We start from the raw sequence: 23,525 nt of genomic DNA, 5'->3' as shown, positions 1-23,525 counted from the left end.
ATTTGAATGCAGACTGCCCAGCCACTGCAGAGCAGGTGAATCTAAATCACAAATGATAACAAGCAGAAATTCAGTGTACCACGGAGAAGACTTGCTGAGGAGAAACACGGTTTGAGTCTCTCTCAATTCTTTTTCCCTGTCCAATAGAGTGAGATCTCTAAGGGAAAGCAATTGCATATTACATCTAACAGCAGTAATCACCCGCCTGACAAATCTGACCAGCTCCTGTTGCTGCTGCAGAATGTGTGGCCAAGTTGGTTACTACACATACGCTTTTGGAACAGCCCACAGATAAAGAAAAACATCTGGTTATAGCAGTTCGGGCACATAGCTGGACCAAAACGCCAGCCTTTTCTGCTCTGGAGGATGTATTTCTTCCAGATCTACTGAACCGACAGAGGCATATTTCTTCCAGGTCTCTTGAACTGACAACGCAGATGGAACTATAAAGAGCTATAAAGCCGTGCGAACTCTGGCAGAGAAGTTAAGAATATACTTGGAAGAAGCCAAGGAGCCAAAGAAACCGAGAGTTCAGCTTGTTAGATCTTGTATCACGTTACATGATCTGAGTAGGTTAATGAAACACTTTAAAACAAAAGTCCTACCCGACTGTTACAGGGCAGAAATCGTTTATGCTGAAATGGTCTTGTAAGGTGTCTGCCGCCTGTCCCGGGTGGTTAGGTCTGCAGCCTGAGAAACGGGGCTGCTAACTGAAAACATCCTCAGCGGCCGGGCTAGCTCGGAAACCCTCTGATATCTGCTCCGTCGGTTCTCCCAGGCAGCGACTGAGAAGCTGGCAGATGTTTAAGAGAGAGCAGAATGATTTCCCAAATGAGACAGAACCAGTCTCTCAGTTTTTCCATGAGGAAATTAACTGATTACCTTTATTTCATTTATTTAAGAAATCCCTCTAGTGGCCAGTTACTGATATGACACATTGGCGGTTTGGTTGCAGCTGATCTTGCACATCAGTTGCTGCTGTTGTATGGATTCCACATGAAATTCGTGATGGATTATTTGAAAGGCTTCAGAAAAAGGGCCTGAGACCGTTTCAGATGAAAACCAAAAAAAATAAAGGAAATTTTTTTTTTTTAGAGTGGCAAGCAGCTGATGCTAAAAATCTTTGAATTACTAATGGGGACATTAAGTGATGCTTTGCCTGTGATATATAGTAGGTCAGAGTAAATGATCTGTTGGACACCTTTGAACATAACTTCTAAGAAACTTTGTAGCTTCAGCAAAGAAATTGAAATAAGGACTTTGGTTTCATTTTCTGTTTCTTACTTTATACATGACATCTCTATGTAAAACCCAAAGTCTCCAAAGACAGCCCATGTTATTTTATATGAAGTGGATACATATTTTGTAATATATGAGACAATTGTCACATGTCATCTGCCATTCCCTATTGTAGTATTGGATCGTGGTTAGGACGGAGTTTATCACTGACAAAGAGGGAGCCTGGGATCGGTTTCCTGCACACTCAGCTGAGGGACCGTGGGTTCATTGGAGCTGGACTGTCACTTTCTTCTCTGCTCTTTCATCCCTACCACAGCAATGCCTTGTGATGGGTTTATCAGGTATTCCAAAAATCCAGTTTTGTAGCCTTTGAAATTGCCTCAAAGCCCTGGGGAGCTCAAATGTCCAGGCATGGGAACGCTGCTGGACAAGTGTTGGGATGCGTGCAAGGGCTGTTTGGGTCAGGGCATGTCCCTGCTGGGACAGGCAAGTCTAATGCCTGCAGATGTGTGTGGGAGTCTCTCCGCTGAGGTTAGAAAGCACTTTATCTTGTGCACTTCATCCGCTGGCAATGGCTAAATCTAGGCTGTGAATCTTTCCCGTTGGAGATGGCATAGCTGGGAACCACGTTCTGCAAAATAAAGACAAATATGTATTTTATGGGGCTTCTAATTACCCAGTCAATTTACTAGGAAGTGGCTACTGAGATTAAGTAAGTGCCCGTTTCCTCTTTTTACTTACATCCAGGCAATGAAGGGGAAAAAATTAGCTCTCCTCAAACTGTGTGTTTGTGCTCAGGATTAAACCTGAAGTAGTTAAAATAAATAGTGCATGTGCATCCTTCTCCACGTGCAGTTACCGCGCTTGCTGATGCAGCCTGCAGTGCTCGGCTCTCCCCGAGGCTTGCACCTCTCCAGCGACGCTCCTTGGAAACCCCCCCAAAGAGGACAGACCAGCAGAAGTGAGAATTGCGGTGTTGGAGCAGGGTTGCGTAGCATAACAGAAGCAATCCCGTCCTTTGTTTAAATGTCACTTCGTTTCCATGATCCCTTTTCCTCAGTTGGAGATGAGAAATACACAACATTACTTATAGAAGGCTGCAGAGCTATTAGCTTACAAGATTAGGGAATCGTTGAGAACTCACTGTTTTTCTTTCTCGTCTCTTTAGAGTTAAGTCAGCCATCAGCATAGCACCAGTTTTCCATCAGCTTGAGTCCAGAGTCGGTCTTTTCCAAGAGAAAATGTGTTCTGACTCTGGCATCCGAGGTATGTCACGTGTGTTCACCGAACAGTAGCCATGTGTCCCGCACATGTGTGCCCATGCCTCCCTCCATAGGAGAAGCCGTGTGGATTCCTGTATGTGTGAGCAAAACATGAGATCACAAATGAAAGGGATTCGGAGTCAGAAATTTTAGCTAGCTCAGAGTATTTGGAATTTAAAAGTAGAAATGCTTTGCTTACACATAGCTCTGTTAAGTGATGAGGTTGTTGGTTGTGTAGCGTTAGTTCAGAGGACCGTGTTATTCTCTGCTGTTTCTGTATTAGATGACAGAAAAACATTTTTTTTTGCCACCCGAGGGCTGAGTTAGGCAAGAAAAACAGAGGTGCAGCTGCCTGGTTTGACAGCTTGCTTAGAAGCACATGCTTCAAATTACAAAAAGATGACAGGCAGTTAATAAACCAACTCCGAATCACAGCCCTCTGTCATCCACAGCCCTTCTGCCTGCGCAGCTGGAGCCGGGGAGAGATCGCCGGGTCGGCAAAGGAAGCCGTCTGTTGAGCGAGGAACTCAACAGACTTGGCCCTAATTTTGAGACACCGCAGCAGTAGTAAGTCGTGTTTAGCACTGCGGAGGCTGGAGTCTGGGCCCCAGCTCCCGGGTAGAGTTCATCTACTTGTTTCTTACAAGTGTGTGCAAAGTACTTCTAATCCTGGAGATGTTTTTGTTTGTTTGTTTGCTTTGCTTTTTATCCAATACGAGTGCTTCACTGCTTTAAAAAATAAATCTTGAACCACATCTCCAAAAACCCAGGGGTGTTTTTTCAGTGGTGAAGGCAAAATACTTGGACAGGAAGAGAGGCTTTGTCTTTGGGCTTTTGAGAGTTTCTTAAAAGTAATATGAGGAAAAGTTGTTCTTGAGATTGCCATGGCCACAAATTTACCACTAGTCTGACAAATACTCTGTGAATGTGTTAAGTAAACTGCTGTGCAAAAGCTGAATATTTGTAATTTATTTCACTGTATATTTTGGAAGGAGCGTAGGCTTTTATCATTCCCAGCCCTGACACCCACTCCTTTTTTGTGGCTTGTGAAAATCCATTAATCTCTTTGCTTTTGTTTCCCTCTCTGTAAAATGAAGCTATAATGTTGCCTCAATGCAGCGCTCGGGGAGGTTGAGACCTTTGCCTTGGATTTCAGGGGCATGCCCTCTAACCTGTCTGATTCATATTGCCTAATTCCCAGAGGTACTTTGAAGATGTGAGTACACTTAGTCATTCAAAGTGAGAACACTGTAAAATCTGTCTCTGGTAGAAATTCAGAAAGTTTTAATTGGTAAGTTGACTGTTTCATGCTTGCAAAGTGGTGTTTGTGTCCTGTGTCTGTCCCTCCCCATATTCAGAACCCTCTCAGCATATGAGATGTTGTCATCTTTATTAAGCTGGATGTGATAGACAAAATTACAGACAACATCCAGGAAAACTCTCTACTTCGTATGTAAAGGTTGAATATTTTTTTTCCTGCTTGGCCGCAGTGGTTGTTTTTCTGATCTCTTACTTAATTACGTGTAAAACATTTTCAGCCATTTGCCAGCAAATATGACATAATCCATTTATTTTGAAGCACTGTACCATTCCATGCAATTCGAAGAAGCTCCATTTTCCAGTATAACTGGCTACTTGAGAAAGGTTAGGCCAAAATTACACAGTCTCAAGTTCCATGCTGGCTTCAACAAAGTCTAACTCTAGAATAACTCACTGATGGCTGTAAAGTTTAGCTTAATGTTGGTGAAAGCAAAATCTGGCATTAACTGCTCTATGCCAAGTGAAACCTGTGCCAGTGAGAGGATAATGATCTTAAGGGTCTTTTCCAACCTGAATGACTATGATAATGAAACCCGCTATGTTTGTTTGCTGCAAATTTGCAGTAGATGAAGGGAAATGTGCAGTCTGATGTCATTAGATGCTGCGTAGGATTAACTTCATCTTGTAGGTTTGGAGAAATTATGCATTGGTTGGGCTATTAAACTGTTTGGGGGGTTGTTTATTCTGGGAGGGAAGGGCTGGTTGTATCGCCAGCATTAACTCTTCGGTTTTGCTTTTTTATTGCCGATTCCTCCATCCCGGAATACAGTAAGGTAAATGATTTGCAAGTTTCTGGCTGTGTTCCTTTTCAAGGGCTCTGAAACTCTGATAATCCCTGAAAAGGCGAAAATCTTTTATTCCTGGCCCTGTGACTAACTAGGGTGCTTTAGCCTTTGGCTATGCCACTTCGCGGAGTGTTAGTGGAACAAACCGCATCCCGGCCACAGCCCTGGCTGGCCCCTTGTATAACCTCTGCGTGGTTGGGTGCTGGTGGAGACCAAGTTTAGTGCAGGTGGTGAAGAGGAGGGTCTGCTAACTGTTTGGAAGATGGACGCGGTGGGAAAGCCAGGCCCCTAATGTCAAACTTGGCTTAACAGCGCGGTGAAGACATGATGTGGCAAAGACTCCGAGCTTCCTGGGGTCACTGAAGTGCTCGGAAACAGAGACTGAATTAATTAAGTCCATGAAGGTGGCATGAGTAAGCTCCTAAAGCCTGGATGGTGAGTGCAATATAATGTAAGATGTAGGCTTATCCACTCGTGGGTACTGAACAACAGCTAAAGAGACAACCTGACTCCCAAACCTTCCCCTCCTATGGTTACCCTGCTGATTGGGTACACCTCTTCTCTGCTGCAGAGATGAAAGCTTGGAGCCATTTACCATTTTGTCATTTGGAGACAGTTGGAGCCATGTCAAACCTTTGATTTATTTATTTTTAATTTTCCTGCGTTACCTTTTCTGTGTGGTTCTTTATAACGTTAATGCAAACTGTAAAGCCAGTGCACGTGCCTTGCCTTGAAAACAGATTGTCCTGGCCTGCACCCATCATGTCCTTTCATTTCCTTACTGTATGGCAGCCAGCAACATCTTAGGATGTACGTTTTGTGATCATATTTTAGCTGTGTGTTCAGCCTCCTTCACGTGGCTCCCATCAGCAGCGGCCGTTGTAAACACCTTGGATATCTTTGGAAGAACCTGGAGATAGTGCTGGGCGGATTTCATGCCTCAGCCTTCCCAGGAGCATCTGGTACACAGCTAATTTCTGCTATTGTGTTTTGAAGTTTCTTTGCTTGTTTTTGATACTGCAGATCAGATTCAGAAGTGCTTTAAAAAGCAGAAACTCTTTTCTTTTGGTGAAAAGAGGTGTAAGCCCTGTGACTTCTTGGAGGGCTGTGGCATTTCCCACCAGCCGTGCACCTGAGGGGCTAAGAACGTGCCTCCGCACGTGGCGATATTAGATGGGATAAATAATGCAAATCCCGTATCGGCCGTGGTGCGACTTGCCCGTGAGATGGCATCCGAAGTTCTCGTCCTAGCTGTGGAGCTGTGCTGTCCCCAGCATCATCTGGGGCTATAAGCTCTTAGGCCAGATTTTCTCCTGGTTTTTACCAGTGCGTTCTTCTTTGTGTTCTTGGTGTAGAGGATGGCTCGGGGGTGCCCAGCGGTGCTGGGGTGTGTGGTGAGGAGGCAGGCTGGCCATATACTGATGAAGAGATCAGTCCTCCTTCCCTCGCCTCCTGCTGTGCTCTAGAAAAAGCCTTTAATTGACATGTCTTCTGGCTGTAAAAGCGAGGATGACATTTCCCGCGGCTGCAGACTCAAGACCGATCCTTCTTAAAGGTCGTGCTTCCAGAAACGTTGGAGTTGGTTGTCCCTTAGGACAGGTCTAAGGCTCAGTGCTTTGTGGTCCGTGGAAGAGGAGGTGCTCTGGCAGCAGGAGGAAGGCCAGCTTGCCTACTGATTTGCCCGGGATGGCCCATGGTGGGGACACTATGTAGACGAGCTTTCTAGGCTAGTGCCTGGATCCTTTGTGAAGTACAAGACAAAAAACATGGCAACTCTCCTCCTTGTGAGGAATTTGTTACAGGTCCCTGGTTGACTTTTACTTGCTCTACCTCCTGGCCTTATTTTAAAAGCAGGTTCTCTGTCAACGCTTTCCATCCCAAAGGATGCTCATTTGCCAGTACAGGGGCTGTAGAAGAGGCAGCCAAGAAATTTACTTCTGTTTCTACTCCTCTGTGTCTGTACTAAATGTGACGAGCACCCGGGGTCTCATCGTCCTTAAGCTTGCCCAGCTTGCCTGCAGGCACCCAGCAATTCACAGCCCTCCCAGGACAGCGGGAGTGTTCGTTACCTCCCCGTGCCAGCCTTGATCCTGTTATCTTGCACTGTAAGAATACTCAAGTTATCGATAGTGTCAAAAGTTACATGAGTTTTGAGGTGCACAGGTGGGGTATTGTGCTGCCTGCTGCGATTGTGCTGGGGATCACGCAGTGAAGTTTTAGGTGGAGGCATTGATTCCGATGGGGGCGTTGGTACCGATCCTTCTAGCACAAGTGAAAGGGGAGAGGTATTCTGTCAGCTGAGCGTAAACCCAACACTTTTTTCCCTGTGGGAATGCAGACGCCTGCATAGCAAACTTTGACTTATGTGCGCTAGGCATTTTTTTAAGTTACCTTTCACAAACAAACTAGAAATAATCCACAGATGTCTGCTGATCACAGTTTGAAAACCGCTGTTCTCGAGCCATCCTGAAGTTGAATTCCTTTGAAAAAGTCTTGCTAACTTTGTCTGCTTCTGTTTCTGTAAGTCTGATACCTGGTACAACACACCCACATACCTGAAATTGATCTGCTCCAGTAATTGGGAAGGAATTGCCCTTCCTGGCTGAGTTTAGATTTGTCTTTGTATTCTGTGTCATCCACTCCTGGTGGTAGCATTGCAGATCATCAGAGTAGAAAGAGATTCGCGTGCATAAGCAATGAAGAAAAACTTATTAAATCGTTGTAACTGCTTTTGCCTGAGCAAGGCAAGCCTGGAGCTCTACCTCGGGGTCTAAACCTTTAAACTTGGGCAAAATTCTCTGTGGCATGGCACTGGGAGCATGGCAAAGAGAGCTTTGCCTTTGACAACAATACTCTCTGCGCTTTGACAGCAGTGCTGAGATTTCTCCATGTGTCTCTAATGATCTATTCGTCTGGTACATGCTCCTACCACAGCCCTCTCCATGCCCAGACAGTGAGTCCTTTCACGAAGGAGAAGTGCAGAGTCATATTTCTGAGTGCAAATTGGCCAGGGGATTTATTTGTAGTGTCGGCTCGGCCAAGCTAATTTCTCTCAACAGCTACGCTGCGAGTGAGCCGCACAGAGCTGGAAGAGGGAAGGTGTAAACGAATACCAGTGCGTACGTTGCCAGCAGACAGAGGAGCTGAGGGCTGGCTCTCCTCTGTTGGAGGGCAGGTGATGCCGAGGGCCAGGAGCTCTTCAACCAAAGGCGTCCTCCACTTTGTCTTGGTGTCTTTCATGATCAGACACTTCCATAGGATGGTGCAACAAATACAATACTTTGCATGGGGCTCATGGCCTGCATGCCCCAGGAGTGTTGAGAATTCCCTCTGGAAGTTGATGGGATACTTCTCACGGTTGCTGGTATTGCCACTGGGAGACTCTCTTTGGTCATGCTGCTGCACTCGGACAGTCCTGAACTTGGGATAGTGGATGAGTCCAGACTTTCTTCCTGCTTGCAACTCCCCTTTTCCAAGCCTTCGTGGGCAAAGCCGTATTGTTGCTTCTGGTGGAATGGATGAGTACCCTGGGGCATATGTATGCCTCAACTTTTTCTAACTCTGTGCAGGTGTTGATCAAGGGAACCTTCTCAGGAGGTGAGCACTAGGGTTGCAGAAAAGCACGAACCTCCATTAAGCTGTGCAGGTTCTGTACAGAGCACTGTAATATGACTGTTGTCCAAAAGCCTACAGAGATGGAATTTGGCAAGCTGTTGCTCAGAGAGTGTACCTGGAATCCTCAAAGTCTTCCAGACCTGCCGAACCGGAAGATATCTCCTAGCATTTGTGCCACATTTTTCAGAAATCGCCGCACATACGTGAAATGTTTCGCTGTTGAGGTTTTCTTTGTGATGTCTCTGAGCACCTGAGTATGTAGGCAGGTAGCAACTCGTTGGAGACTGGGTCTGGAGGGCTTGGTGCTGTTGTGCTATCGACAGTCCTGTCCAGCCTGCAGCAACAGCAAAGGAATTCCTGGTCCACTGGAGAGGCGCAGGGTCTGGATGGAAATCTGCCCTATGCAGAGCTGACTTCAGAGACATACATTGAGGTGGCAGTCCTATTGCCTGGACTGCACAGGGCTTTTGTTGAAAGACTGCTAACAAAAAGTGGTGCCTTTGCTGTAGAGCAGCCCTGGTTTGGTTTGTTTAAACCAGGCTAGAGGCTGACCAAGTGGGGGGGAGGTATGTCCTTGCAGTTCAGGAGCAGCGAGGACTCTCATCATCGTGTTTGCCTGATGGCTCTTTCATTTGTTCTTGCTGGGGTGTGTTCCTTGCCCCCCCGCCCCGACAGACCATCGGTTTGGAAGCCTGCACGTCCCTCGCAGAAAGTCTGCAGGATGCTGGGAGCACCTCGTGCAGCACAGCTCGTCTTTGTCCAACCTGCCAGTCCTGTTTCATGTGCTGGTGGGAGTCCCAGCAGTTTGGTTACATTGCGTTTATACCTGTGCTTTCAATAGGAGAAAGTCTGATTTGGAAATGAATGCAGCCCAGGGACTTACTGATGTGTGACAGTGACGTGTCTTTATTACTTATGCTCCACCTGCATAGCTGCTTGAAGGGAAAGCTTGCGTGTTTGGAAAGAGAAATGAAAATTGTAAACTGCTGAATGGAGTGAATGGCTTTCCTCAAACATCAGAAGGCCGGTGAGCTGTAGTCTGAAGGTCACTGCAGGTGAAGGAAATCTGTGTATTTCAGTGATGTTTGCATCAGGCTGGGTATAGAGGTTGGAAGGTCCAGGGAGTCTCATGCTGATGTGAAAATATGAAATACCGTTGATTTTCAGTGATTACTTAACTTTGAGCATCTCCTGCCCTTCTACACATATCTATTTTTCTCTTTCCAGAGGCAAAATCTTTCTGGATAGCCAAGCATCCTTTGCCACTTCGCTTGTAGCGAGAACAGTTTATGGCTGCCTCTTACATTTCTTTTGCGATTCTTCCCTACCTTGAAGCAGACCTCTTCTCCGAACGCTAAATCTGGGTTTCAACTCGGAGAACGCTGTAACTAGCACTCATTGAGTTCTTCCTCTGTCTTGTTTGAGATGCAAATCATTGTGTTCCTATTTTATATTTCCTAAGGCCTCAAAGAAGAGCTGGATGAAAACCTTTGGGAAGAATGCCTTTATTGTTGCATATCAGCAAAGTTTTCCCATGAAAGGGTCAATTACTGTGTAAAACTCACTCTAGTGTCACACAAAACATCCTGCCAGTTTCCAGATCACAGAGCAGATTCTCAACTGGTATAAAACCTGAATTTTCCTTTGCTCCAGAATTAACTTGGTGTGTTTCTTATTGCTGCTCGAACTCCTCCTAATTAGTGACATGATTTAAAATATTCTGTTTCCATTTCCTATTTTCTTACATTGTTTCTGGCAGCCTGCACTAGACAAGTGCTGAAAAATCATTTTTATTTGTAGCCATATAATTGTACAGTATTTGGATTACAATAAAAGTGTTTCTATGTGTGTCAGAATGACTTTGATTAAGTCTTGTAGGATATGATTAGAGTGAAAATCCATTCATAATGGAAAGGAAATCATATTTCATATTTTAAGTCTAGAGTTCCTAAAAATGGCTTGTCTGGAAAGGTACATTCTTAAACACTTCGGAAAAATGGAGCGTACCTGTCTCAATCACATAACTTGGTTATGTTCAGCTAATCCTCTTCTCTTCAGATTGGCATAATCCTGACACAAGTATTCCATTATTCTCTGCCTGCTTCAAAGGAGGAGAAGTCTGTCCATCCATACCAGTACTACAGTATGGACAATGGCTTCGTCCTCGCCTTGGCAAAAGAGATCTTGGCTTGCAGTAATAACGGCAAGCTTTGGACCTTTATTGTAGGCTCGGAAAGCAGGCGAGGTTTGGGGAAAGGTGGGGAAGGTAAAGAAAAATGTAGGGAGGTATTAGGTTTTCTTTCCTGGCATGTTGTACAACCTACTTTTACATTCTGAAAATCTCAATATTGTGTATGTGGAACTGTAAAGAGCATAAGATATACCCCCGGATGGAAGCTGTCATTGTGGGGGCTGGGAGGCAGGCACCATGTGCTTACTGATACTTGTAGGGCATGGTTATAACTTTTGGGGAAAAAGAAAAAAAAAAACAAACAAACAAATGAAAAAAGCAAGCCACTGAGTGGAATGACTTGGGTCTGCCTTTCCCTCCAGTACGGGGTGTGCAGTGGTCCATCATCTGAGTCGTCTTACTGCAGGCAAGGCAGTCTGTGGGAGCCTTGCCCTCGTTCTTTGGCAAGCTTGGTACAGAGACTGAGAGCTTTTCAGATGTTTCTATTTTGGGGGACCCTGGGTAATGTGGTATGGGCCCATGTTCAATGTGCCCGTTGAAAAATCAGTGGTACTGAGCACCTAAATTTGAGCAGATTCTACCCTTTAAAACCTATCTATTTTCGGTTACCAGAGCCAAGAATATTTCTAAATACCAGTGTTCCTTCCCAGTGGCTTACACACTTTCATTAATCTTGAACAGCTGCATTAGCTGGTGTCTCAATTAGCATTGGTGGTAACAAGCTATCCCTTCAGAAATTACAGAACTGTTGCAATTAATTCCTCGTTTGAGCAAATTGATTTCAGAGGCTAGTCACAGCCGTGATCCTGTGCGTATGCGATTTCCTGGGCTTTCCTTATGGGAGTTGTTCCCTTGAAGCCACGTCTGCTTGGAAATATTCACAAGGTCAGATGCAGATGGTTTTTTTGCTTCTTTAAAGCTTTGTCTGCAGCAGGGCGACCACGGGGAGAACTAAAGCAAGACGCAGAGGGGACTTGGGATTGAAGCGGCAGGAACCTCCTTGGCCCTGCAAGAGAATTCCCCTTGCACGGATGCCAGAGAAGCTGTTAAACATGGATTTTTGATTATCGGCATGAGGCAGCCACAAGCAGCCCTAGCTTGATGGCTTTTCTGGGGAGATGTTGATTCCCCCGTTGTGTCTGTGCCCACTGGGCTTAAGCACGTACCTGTCGTGGCACTGTACTGTGCGAGACAACCTGAGGATCTTCGGGGAGGGAGAGACAAGAAAGTGAGAGATTTCTTGAGGTAGTGCGGAAGGAGCAAAGATCCTGGTGTGTACGAAAGTATGTACACACTTACATACATCTGTGAATCATTCTCTCGCTTGGGCTTGGAAGATCATTGAAGGTTTTAAAATCGCTGCCGCTGCCAGCAAAATCCATTATCCGCAAGCTGCTGAAGGGCACGGGGAAAGAGTTAGAGAAGAGACGTATTTGTTGCATTCCTGTACCGTGAGGTCCTGTTCTTGTACGGCTGCCCAGCCTGGAGAGCGTCGCTGCTCTTGTTACTGGCTCCACGCTCCCACGCAACTCCCTGCCACCCATCTGGGCTCCGACCGCCCCTCCGCTGGGAACTGACATCTTAGGGACCCAGTTAAAATAATTAAAAAACAAAAGAAGGTACTTCCAAAAGTCTGTCCTTAATTAAGGAAAACCCTAGAACAAATGCCAAGTCCCTGTGAAGCCAAAAAGTCTTACGCATACATTAAGATTTTAACAACTTGTTTAAATGCTTAAACAGTTCTCTGAACTTGGGCCTGAATGTTCGGGCCTTATTAATGAAGTGTGTGAGCATAATTGTGCTAAAATAAGTGGTGGCAAGGAAGGTTTAAATCTGTTCACCGTCTGTGAACTGCGTTGTTGTGAGCTGGCGTCTCCTGATGCGTTATCCTCTGATCCCGTTGACAGCTCTGAGATTTGAGGTATCAAGTCTCGGATTAATAGATGCGAGGTAGGGCTGGCAGTCCGGGGAGCAGCACAAATACCCACAAAGCAACGGAGTATTTCTAATGAAAAGAAAACTGTTTATTAACCGAGCCTCCTCAGTGCTGGGTGAACAAGAGCCATACCTACCTGTTGGTGGGGGAGCGCTTGAGAAGATATAATGAGCCCTGCTTGGTTTGCTGCACCTTTGAGAAGATCCTGAGCAGGAGACCATGAAGTACGTGATAGTAACAACTCCGCTTGCTCCTCTGTGGTACAGAAGGTCGTTTTCACAGCTGAAATGAAACCCTAGAGTTTGGGAAATCGGGGTATACTGCCCAACTGGGTGCTGAACAGCTCTTCACTTGTGCATCAAGCCATGCTGGATGCAGTAGAAGCCAGCTGCTTTGGGGTGGGTGGTGTCCTCGGGGGGAAGGTGATAGAGCCACAGCTACAGAAGCTTTGTCTCGGGCCGTTGTGACGGTGCAGCTGCTTTCTGGGAGTTCTCCGCTGCCTTGGAGCCTCCCTCTCTCTGGGTTGCAGAAGTGTTTTGCCTCCGTCTTGTTTTGAATTTTTTTCCTCCCCTTAAGAATCCATACCTTCTCTTCCAGTCTCTCCCAGCTGCACTGTTTCCTAGTCAAGGTAATTCATCACTGGTTCACAGTGGAAACTGCCAGTTTGGTGGTTTTTATGTTTTGAATTGGTTTTCTAAGTCTGGCAGTATTCAAACAAAAAGGCAGGGAGAAATGACTTGTCTGTTACTTTATTTACCACTTGTTTTGGGAAATCTAAATCCAAATTTGTATTTGACTCATATTAGGACTCCATTGCTGGATTTTATTTTTTGTTATTTTTGGCAGGGCTGAATTCACACCCAGAATAAGCACAGTCATCAGTCAGGGTAGCCTGTGTGACACTGAGCTCAGTTCTCCACTCGGACCGGGGAGCTCTTTGAGCTGCCCAAAGTGACTGAAAGCCGAAGGCTTTTGCTGCAGGATTCAAACAATTCGGAGGCCTCTAGCGAGCCTTACAAAGCTAGAAGTACCTTGCTGTCTTTCCTAGTTTTGCTTTCTCTTTAGTTCAAGTTAAGTTAAAATTCACATACTGCGCCGTCCATCACATGTCGTTACTGCTGTGGTAAAAAACGTTGGACCATTGTAGCAACTTGTTAGTAATGGCTAGCGCTGGATGAAGCAGCATGGCTTTTCTAGTGCTCTGGGGTTTGCAATCCCTCCTGGTGCTTCCCCGGAGCATCGGGGGAACTCCCTGTGCAGTGCACCGTGGCTGCTAGCTCGGGGACAGAAGGTTGTCATGAAGATGCTCTGAGGGCTGAGCTTTCCAGTAACCCTTTCGAAGCATCTGGTGGGGCCAGCTTTGGCTATAGCCCTTATAGCAAGAGTGGGGGACGCAGCTCTGCTGACTCAAAGACCAAGCCATTCGGTGACAGCACTCTTCTGTCTCCAAGGCTTCCCTGGACAGCCCAGACTAGCCAAATTTCTGGTGAGGGTTTATGCTTCTGGGAGGTAACTTCCTTAGGAATAACTGTAGAATTCAGCGTTTCTTAATAAGCTGAAAGGTGGCAGGTCAAGTGGCCTTGCCAAACTTTAACAAGCAGTAAGAGAGCTGGGTCTGAACTGCCATATTCCCCATGAGTCTGTATTGTCTCTAATAAAACAGGAAAGGTGAGCTCCTTCCCATTCTGTCTCGCTGCCTCAAATGTGTGAGGGCATGGAGGGGTTCTAGGTCCAACGTGAGTATTTGGGCACCTCTGTTAGCACAAGTTGTGGAACACAGCATAAAGAAATATGCTTCCTCCATCACTGTTTGTTTGGAGACGTAACCTCTCCCAGAACGCTTTATTGCCGCTCTGTTCTGTGGAAGATGGCCACGGTGAGCTACTGGTGCTTTTGTCACCCAATTCTATGTTACAGTTGGTAGGAGTGATCTACTAACAGGCTTTCCATTGGCTTTGGGCTTCGCTTTGGATGAGACCCTGTGGGTTTAGGGCACGTGGCCAGCCTATGGCTCTTGTTTCAGTGGAACTCAATATTGGACTACATCCCATAGCAAGCTTTGTGGGTAGACTGAATATCTGGCTGCAAGTGGAGAAAAAGCAAGAGAGACAGCTAAAATGGATATCTCTGGGTTTTCCTGGGACTTGGTTACATGCCCAACTCAGTCCTGCGGCGTGCCGAAGCAGCAGGAGCCCTGGAAAGCCATGGACATCCCCTTCCTGTGAGCCATTCTCATCGCAACCCCAACCATCAGCAGCATCCCGACCGTTGTCATCTGTGATACGTGCTTGGCAGGGCGATGGGAAGGGCCCACTTCAACCTGGGTGTCTGAGTTTGCTCTCATAGCAGTAAAGGGAGAACCCAACGCCCTCCTCAAGCCCTACAGTCTTCAAAACACTGACAGGAGGGGAAAGGATCCTCCTTATAGCTTTAGGTTTTGAGAACTAGCTGCCTCCGGTTCTGACTCTGCTTTGCAGTGTGCACTTCTTGAACGTGAAGCACTTACCCCTGTTTGAAGCCCTTCCTCCCTACATGTTTGCCAAAGGGGAGAGTTGGTAAATGTTAAATTCAGCAGGAAAATTATTGCAGGCCCCTGGCCATAGAGTATCCCACAACTTGTGTTAGAATGTGACCGGTACTCTGACAAGCCAGAGGCACACAGTGTTGGTTTTGTCCTGTAGTACTTTTCCTATACAGATGGTGAAGGTGAAAATTTTCTTTTTTTTCCCATTTTTGGGGAGGAAAAGAGGAGGACAACCATCAAAGCCTAAATTAACTCCCTCTTGCAAACATAATGCCTATCAAGCTATAAAAATATGAGCAGTCTGTAAAAGGAGCAGTTTTCCTTGTACGCTGCTACTCACATGTTACTTAATTAAAACAGTAGTCGCTTAACGTTGCGCTTACTTTTCCACTATTCATGGTACTTGAGTGTTTTCTGGGAGGGGGTACTTGCTGAGCACGGACAATGAGGGCTTGTGTCCATGGTAAGACTACAGGTTAAAGCCAAAGTAAATACTGAAGTGGTTATAGTTACGCCGACACGAGCCCCTACATGAACATTCTCACTCAAACTTTTCTAAAATTTAACTTCTATTTGTTGGAAATGGGTTTAAATCTGGGTGGAAAAAGCTGCCATGTACTGGAATAGGAGCGTCCATCTGGAGGTCTGTTCCAGTTTAATTTATTAAAATTTCTTTTCTGAAAAGAGTGGCAGGAATTTAAATTTTTTTCCTTGCCACTCCACCAGTCTTTCCTGGTTGTGTCACACAGGCTTCGGGTTGTAAATCTCACAGGAGACCTTTCTTCTTCAATTAAATTGTAGACATTGTTCATCAGCTCTTGAACGTGAAGTTGCCTCCCTTTTAGTGCAAAGGTCGTAGATGTAACCTGTCCTTTTGAGAGAAACCCACTTTTTAAGTCTTCTCCTCCAACTGCTAGTTGCAGGCAGAGTGTGCTGGCTCCGAGTTGAGAGTGGCCTGCAGGGAATCTCTTGAACTTCATCAAGTCCCGCACCTGGGAAGGAAGAACCCTTTGCAGTGATGCAGGCTGGCGAGCAGCTCTGCTGAAGAGGCCTCAGGGATCCTGTGGACCTACGGTGGATGGCAACCTGAGCATGAGCCAGCGGTGTGCCCTGGTAATGAAGGTCAACTGCGTCCTGGGCAGCATGGACAGAAGTATAGCCAGGAGATCAAGGGGAGGGGTTATTCCCCTTTGGCTAGGCACTTCTTCGACCACATCCACAATACTGCGTCTGGTTTTGAGCTCCCTTGGTGAAGAAAGGTGTTAACAAGCATGAGCAAGCACAGCAGAAGCCATGAAGATGATGAGACCATGAAGTTGATGGAGAACATTGGAGAACGACGGGTAAGGATTGTACTCCTTGCCAGCCAGCTCACCTCTCCTCCTCCTGTGGCCTTGCACTTAGCGTATCTTCTTGTAGCTCCTGCTTGGTCTTGACTGCACAAATGTTTCAAACTGATCCACTCAAAAAATGTGATTGGAACCTGACGCCAGGCCAAGAAAAATGCTGATGGACTCAAATTATAGTACTGTGCTCACCAGACTGCTTTCCAAAATATGCCAAAAAAAAAATCTAGCACTGCCTTAGTCTAAGGACCATGTGGACTGCTAAGCTGTGTTCTTGGTGAGCTCAGTGGAGCTGGGTTAAGGTGGCCCACTCTCCTCACCCTATCAAGTGCATACCATGTAAGGATCAGAGGATGTAGTAAAAACACTTTTCCAGGAGAGGCAAGTGAGGAGGGCTGATAACATCTCTTATGTGGCGTGCTTTCACCATCAAACTCACTTGCAGGACATGCAGAGAAGACCTGTTGGCTGTGCTGCCTCTGTCCCCTGGCTCTGTTGTAGGAGGAGTTTGGGCAGGCTGAAATTGCTTTTCTGCAGGTATTGGAGGTACTGCTTTACCTTGGGTGCTTTTCCAAGAGGAGTCGGCACAGGACACTGCCAGCACAATGTCTTCCATGTGATGCTTTCTCACCCTCAGTTTATCACATGAACAGTCTCGTCCCATGGCCTTGTCTCACTGTACCAGACATGGCTGCTCTGTCCGTGTGTCTCAACCCTTCCGGACTGTCATCACCCAGGGAAAAGACAGTCAGTTTTCCAGAACTGGGGAGATGTGCACCATGGGCAACAGACCACCAGTGGTGGTGGTGGTATCTGCAGCAGAGATGGCCTTAGCATCTTGAAAATGGATTAAGAATGAACAGGGTCCAACTGGTCCATCCATCAGAGTTAGAGCACTGGAGTTTTAACTGTGTACTTGGCTTCTTGAAGTCCTACAAACTGTCTATTACAGAAGAAGTGCTTATAACGGGGAATATCCTGACGTGCCTCTTAAGCCTTGAGGAGCTCTCGCTGCCAGTGGGAAGTCGTGGTCATATTTTTATTTGCCTGTTTTTTCTGTGCAGGGGTTGTGATTTAACAAAAAAAAACAAGGAAAAAAAAAGTATGTGCCTGTTTTTCCATACAGTGGTATTGCAAACACCATAGCTGCTATTTTTTCTGGGGGGATAGGTGGACTGGTGCAGATATTACAATAGAACCAAGCACTGATTTTGTTTGATCTTAAATGTGAATTGTTCTGAAACTAATATAGTGATGGCTGCTTTTGGGAATGGCTTGGGTTGTTTGGGGTTTTTTTTTGGTTGGGTGTTTTTTGAGGCTCGAAGCTGGAAAAACAAAGGTTTGCCAAATTGCTAGTCATAGGGCATGTTTCATCTAGGGCGTGACAAACTTTATTGCCTTTGAGAACTTTCGGGCCTAGAAATGCTGCTGGGTGGATAGTCCTGGAGACTTCAGTCCTTTATTTGTGCCAGAGCTCTGTCTCATCAATGTCTTCGTAAAGGTCTGCTGGGATGTGAATTTACCTTCTACATAACAACACCATTACAGCCTTGGCAGTAAAATGCCATTTTTCTTCTAGCAGTTTCCTTGTGGGTAGGTCTAGAGATTCCTCCAGGCTCCCATTCATGTGTCTCACTTCTGTCTGGAGGTTGTTAGCTGCTGGGGTCTTCTGGGGTGAATTTTGTCAAGGGCATGCTGCCCTACCGGGAGCAGGATGGAGAACCCGAGGTGGGGGGGTCTGATTGACTGTTGGGAAACTCTTTCCCTAGGCAGCCCTTAGCGCAGGGAAAGATCAGGTAGTAGCAGTCCTTGGTGTGCTTCTCTCAGGACGGTGGTGTGTCCCTGCAGTGAAACTTGTGCGGTCTGGCCTTGCAGGAGCTGGAGACAAAGACATGACAGGAGGAGCATCCTTCAGCCCCCTTGTCTTGCCTGGGGAAGCAAAGAAGGGCTAGCTTTTGAGGGCAGCTAGCTTTTGAGGGCAGAGCTGCAGTAACTCTGTCAACCACTGTCTTTCAATTTTAAGGTTTCTTCTGCTAGTCAAAGTTTTGGGCTTCATGAAGCCACTCTGAGCAATTGAGGAAACAGCCTTCTATCATGTTAATAATTTTCTCTGAGGTTGAATCACTACATTTTTACTTTTTTTTTGTCAAGGAAATTGTGTTTCATTTGTGAACTTTGGGTTTCCGTCGCACATCCCCGCAAACAGCTCCTCCACTAATACATTTTGGGCTTGTGTGTGCGCAAAGCTGAATAGAGAAAAATCTGGCTGAGACGAGGGAGCAGCCAGCGTAACACCAAGGCTAACTTGACGTGCACACAGCTGAAGCTTCCCCTTTCCCTCCCCGACTGCAGCAAACCCCTCCACATATCCCCGCTGATCTTTCGCAAGGTTAGAAGGACTGGGATGAGGCTTGCTGAGGGAAACAGGCACATGCACCTGACTCTGCGGGATCTGAGTACATACTTTAAGGGTTTGCAGGATCCTTAAGGCTAGCCTGGACCTGGCAAAGAGTATGGTGTAAGATGGACTCCGACATTCTTCAGGAACGGCCACCATCATCTTTGCTTGGTTTGCGTGATGCCTAATTGCAGTGTGGTCCTGTATGGCAGGAGCTTCTTGGTGCCACTGCAGCTCCAGTGATGACCATGAACAAAAAGCCATTTTCACAGTTCTCTAGTATTTTAGGAATTATGGAGCTGTTGCTCGCTGACTGTGCAGCTGGAATGTGGGAGGAAGGCAGAACAAGACTAGTGAAATGCGCAGTGGCTGTGGGAGGCCCAAGCAAGTGTGCTAAAACAGGGGCTTGAGTGGATGAGCTGCAATCCATAAAATACATGGAGCAAATTTGACTTAGTCTGTTCTACCAAGTCAGCGCTATGACTGTTTTAGTCCAGTTAAACATCCTTGCAAGTTAGATTTGCAGTGCAGTCTGACCCAGGGTCTTGGTCAAAAGCAAACCCCAAAGTTACGACTAAACCCAGGCTTGCTCTGTCATAGGAGAACAGCTAATAGCAAAGAAACCAGCCTCCATTCACTTGCTGAACTTTCAGTATTTATTGTTTTAAGAGACAGGAATAAATATTCAACAAATAAGCTTCCTGTCCTTAAGTGATTGTGTTCTTCCGATTATAAATAAACTTAAAATCTGAATTCTTGATTCTTTTTTAGTTTAAACCAGGCTAAACCCCATGGGATTGATATCTTCTGGTTGCATGGACTAGGAAGGGTTCATGCCCTGATTCTCATCTGGAGGATCATAGGATGGTGACTTGGGGTGGAGGTATTTTCCTGAAAGACTGCATCTGCAGCTTGGAGCAGCCTTAGGGCTTGGGATGTGCCTCCTTTCTCCCTTCTGTGTGCCCTCCCCTAACTACAGGTCTCTCTGACTTCAGGTAGGGTGGAGGATGCTGTGGGAAGAGCTTTTGGGTCTCTGGAGCTGGAGGACAAAATAGGCAATTTATAGCAGTTGATGGGGGCTTGGCACAGCCTTCCAGCGCCCTCCCCTTAGGGGTGTGTTTCACACCACCTTTGCTATCTCTCCACGGGACCTTTTGGCAGTATTTATACTCCCAGAGGACCACAAAGGGATTGTAAATTCTCCGTGGAGCTTGCGGAGCTGTGGCTGCACAGGCCGTGTCCTACCACGGGGCTGTACTTTCCTGCCTTCTGGCCAGGAAAAATGAGCAGCCCTTTGACTTAAGGGAGTTTGCTGTGGGATCTGCCGTGACCACGTCAGCGGCCAGGTGTTGGATGTGCAAAGCCCTGGTCCCAGGGAAACGCACGCTGGAAAGGAGCAGCTGGGATGCGACTTGGCTCGCTCGCCCTGTAACCCGAAGGCTTGAGGATCCCAGGCGGAGATGGGCTTGTGGCTCCTTTGGGAGCGTTTCCACGTGATTACTGTCAGAGACACGGATCTCTGCGTCCTGTTCCAGTTTGTGCAGCTACACTACTCAAGCCTGAGGAAAAAAACATTATTCGGATGCTGCTTTCAGGGAGGATGGCGGAGGCCATAGAGGAAGCAGGCGGGTTTCTCCCACCCCATCGTTTGAGACCGAGTGCTGTTTTAACAGAACGCAGCATCTGCGCAAAGCTCCTCTGTGTTTTCACAAACTCGAAACAGTAAGAAAGCAAGCTGCCTCTCTCTGAGCTGCAGTCTTGCTGCTCGCTGGCTATGGCAGGGTAGGGGGAAGGAGGTCCAATGCTGATCCTGGTGTGTGTTGAGTGTCCCTGTCTTCCCCTGCCACCTCCGTGCTCAGCCTGGCCAGTTTTGCGGGGCTGTGCTAATTGCAGGTTGCAAACTGAAGGCAAGTGGCTTTCTAGTCCTTGGCTATAATTACCCGTGCTGTAGAGCAGCGGGTGAGGCGTTCCTTCCCTCTGCTAGCAGCGTGTTAGCGGGGGCTCCTCTCAGTGTCTTAGCAGAGCCCCCGACCCTGGCGCGGGTGATTCCTGGGCCATAGGGTGAGGCAGCGGCGTACACGTGCTCGCAGCCGGGCTGTGCAGCTTAAACGGTGGGCTCGCAGGGCGATGCAGCAAGCAGAGCAAAATCCTGCAGCTTCTAGAGATAGGACCTTTGCGGTTAGCTGTTTTGAGGTGGCCCGTCTTGTCTCTTCCAGTGGATGAACTGGACAGAGAGTTCGGTCCTGTATCCGCTTGATTGCTGTGAGGCAGGAGGAGATCAGCGGCGGGGGAGCGATGTGCAAGCATGCCCGTGTTAGGGGTGCTCTGTCTTTGTGGGGAGGTGGGGCTCTGCTGTGTGCCTTAGCAAGGACGTGCGCGTCTGTGGAGCTGCCCTGAGTTCTGCCAAGAGCTGGATGCGCCTGTGAGAAGGTTCTGGCTCCGTTTGACTCGTTTACCAGCTGGGAAAAGGCAAAGGACCTAAATCTTCTGTTAACAGGCTTCCTTTGTGCTCTCATTTTCCCAGGGCGGCCACTGACCACAATGTTGATAACACCACAGCGATTCTTAGAGAGTGGCTGAAGAACGTGCAGAACCTCTACCACGATGTGGAGTGGAGGCCGATGGAAGATCCCCAGTGAGTACTGCATGAGGGGCTGACTGAAGCTGGTGTATATGTCAAATTTTCTAGGTTTTCTGTTTTCAAACCAGATGATGTACTAAATGTGCAAGCATTAAAATGTGGATTTTTTTTTTTGTGGGATCTGTCCTATTAAAATGGTGTTCTTATGGAGCCCATAAAAAGGTCTCTGACTTCATGAGTGAAACAACTCATGCAGAACTTCAGAGAAGAAAGCATTTTCCATTCAGTTATTTAGCATCTGCAGCTGCTCTCTTTGCATGATAAACAAATCACATCAAAAGCTATAGGGAATAAAAACTGTCATTCTTTATTTGCAAGGAAGCAGAGAAATCATAGCCCATTCCCATACTGTCTCTGAAAGTTCTGTCCGAGACATCAAATATTCAGTAAGTTCTGAGCCAGAGAACCAGATTTAATTCGGTATATTGTGCCTTTGCATGACTTGCAGGATCATTGCCTTGAAATATGGTGTGAGGTTTAAAGAGAATCCTCTTTTAAGGAATGAAGGGCAACACCTATTTATACGCAGAATATCAAAGTGAAAGAATCGTGTGTGTTGGGTTTTCATTGCCTTTTTTTTTTTTTTTTAAGATCAGCTGTTCCATGTTTTCTTCTGTTTTCTATTTCTTCCATCAGAGAAAAGTACATCAGTTTCCCCTTTCTTTAGGCTTGCTTTTACTTTCAAGGTCCTCAGTGCAGTGGTGGGGCATTTGTGGTACAAACCCACAGGGAATGCTTGTTTTATTGACTTTTTTTAATCCTTTGATTGGAATTGAATTTTCTTTATCCTATCAAACTTGGCTTTCTCAAGTTCTGTAAAAAGTTTTTTAAATTCTTAGCTCTTTCACTGGCTTATGCTGGCACTGTTTCAAAGTCCTGAATTTTTATTCCACATAGGGATCTGTCCCTGAGTTTCCTTCCATCTTTGTTACAAAGCATTTGCTTTTGGATCAGAGACATGCGCATAACTTTCCTTACATGATCGGGCTCGTGGGGTTGGATGTTGGGTGTTTGTAGATTTAAGAGCTGTTATCGGGATGTGTTAACAGTTACTAATAATGCCCAGACCCTGAGGGAATCCGAATTGCCTTCATCTTTACATCCTCAGCTCTGTTGATTCTACTGGGCTTAAGGAAGCTGCATTTATAGTTCTGAACTTAAACTTTAAAGCCTAGCAGAGGAGAGATGACTTTTTACCAGAGGGTCAGATGAGGTGAATCAGCTTCAGTTCATTTCCGTGGGGTAACCTCTGCTGACGTCAGGTGAGGGCTGCCGCTGCAGCAGCAGCTCCTGGGTCTGAGGGTGCTATTTTGCTTGCGGCCGCTTGGTCGGCAGGAAATGCTGCAGCGCTGCTTGTTCTCCAGTGCCCTGTGTACACATGCCAGCACGAAACTTGGAATCGTTCTCCCTCAGAACCTCTCCTGGGTTGCCTGAGGTGACTCTAACACTGTTTTTCTTTTGGAAAGAAGGCAGCAAGGGAACTCTGGGGTTTTTTGACTAGTGTAATAGGGCCCAGACAGGGGTTGCAGTCACTTTCTTTTTTCTTTGCTAGGTCTTACCCAGAAGAAATTGGGCCAAAACATTGGCCAAGCTCCCGATTCACTCATGTGATGAAACTCCGTCAGGCTGCCCTGCGTGCTGCACGAGAGAAGTGGTCAGACTACATCCTGGTAAATACAAGGTTTGATTCATTAACTGTCCTCAGGCAAAAACTTTTCAGGTAGTCACTCTGATACTTGAGGCTGTCAAGAAGTTTCCTCTCCGTCGAAAGACAAAGGTCTCTGCAGTGAGATGCTGTGTGTCGTTTCTTGGTCAGATAAGCAAGAGACTTTGCAGCTAGGGGGTGAGTCCCTGGGTGAGCCCAAGGCTTTCTCCACAAGGGTCAGGATTGAATATAGTCCTGGTGGTGGGTAGGTACCTGCAAGGGTCCCCCAGATTGAAACCCCACCTGTTATCGATGAAAGGGAAATAGTTCAGCAGAACAGTTGTGGAAAGGTGTGTGCTTTTGGTCACTACAGCAGCAGTTAATGGTGGTGTTCCCACAGCCTCTGGACAAGGTGCGGGTGTGAGGCCAGTTTTTAAGGGTTCTTCTTGATCCTCTTCAAAGTATAAACCTGCCCTGAATTTTCAGCAATGTTATTTTTCCTCGCACCTGCCTTTCCCCTGTGCTGCAGTAACGTTCTGTGGAGTCAGACAGAAGCTCCGCATCTTTTCCCATCTCATAGCTTTGTTGAAGGGGCAGCCATCCCTGGGTTTACCTATAACAGT

At 46.6% G+C, this 23,525-nt stretch overlaps 1 protein-coding gene across 1 annotated transcript in view; it reads left to right on the top strand.

Annotated features, from left to right (window-relative positions):
* Positions 1–23,525, top strand: part of COLGALT2 (collagen beta(1-O)galactosyltransferase 2) — a 57,029-nt gene that overhangs the window by 14,251 nt on the left and 19,253 nt on the right. The window contains exons 2-3 of the mRNA XM_075156953.1: positions 21,141–21,251; positions 22,810–22,927. Of these exons, the coding sequence (XP_075013054.1) occupies positions 21,141–21,251; positions 22,810–22,927 (229 nt within the window). The remainder of the gene's footprint in view (positions 1–21,140; positions 21,252–22,809; positions 22,928–23,525) is intronic.

The sequence above is a fragment of the Calonectris borealis genome, chromosome 8, assembly GCF_964195595.1.
Source record: "Calonectris borealis chromosome 8, bCalBor7.hap1.2, whole genome shotgun sequence".
Classification (NCBI taxonomy): Eukaryota; Metazoa; Chordata; class Aves; order Procellariiformes; family Procellariidae; genus Calonectris; species Calonectris borealis.
This window is presented reverse-complemented; position numbering and strand designations above follow the sequence as displayed.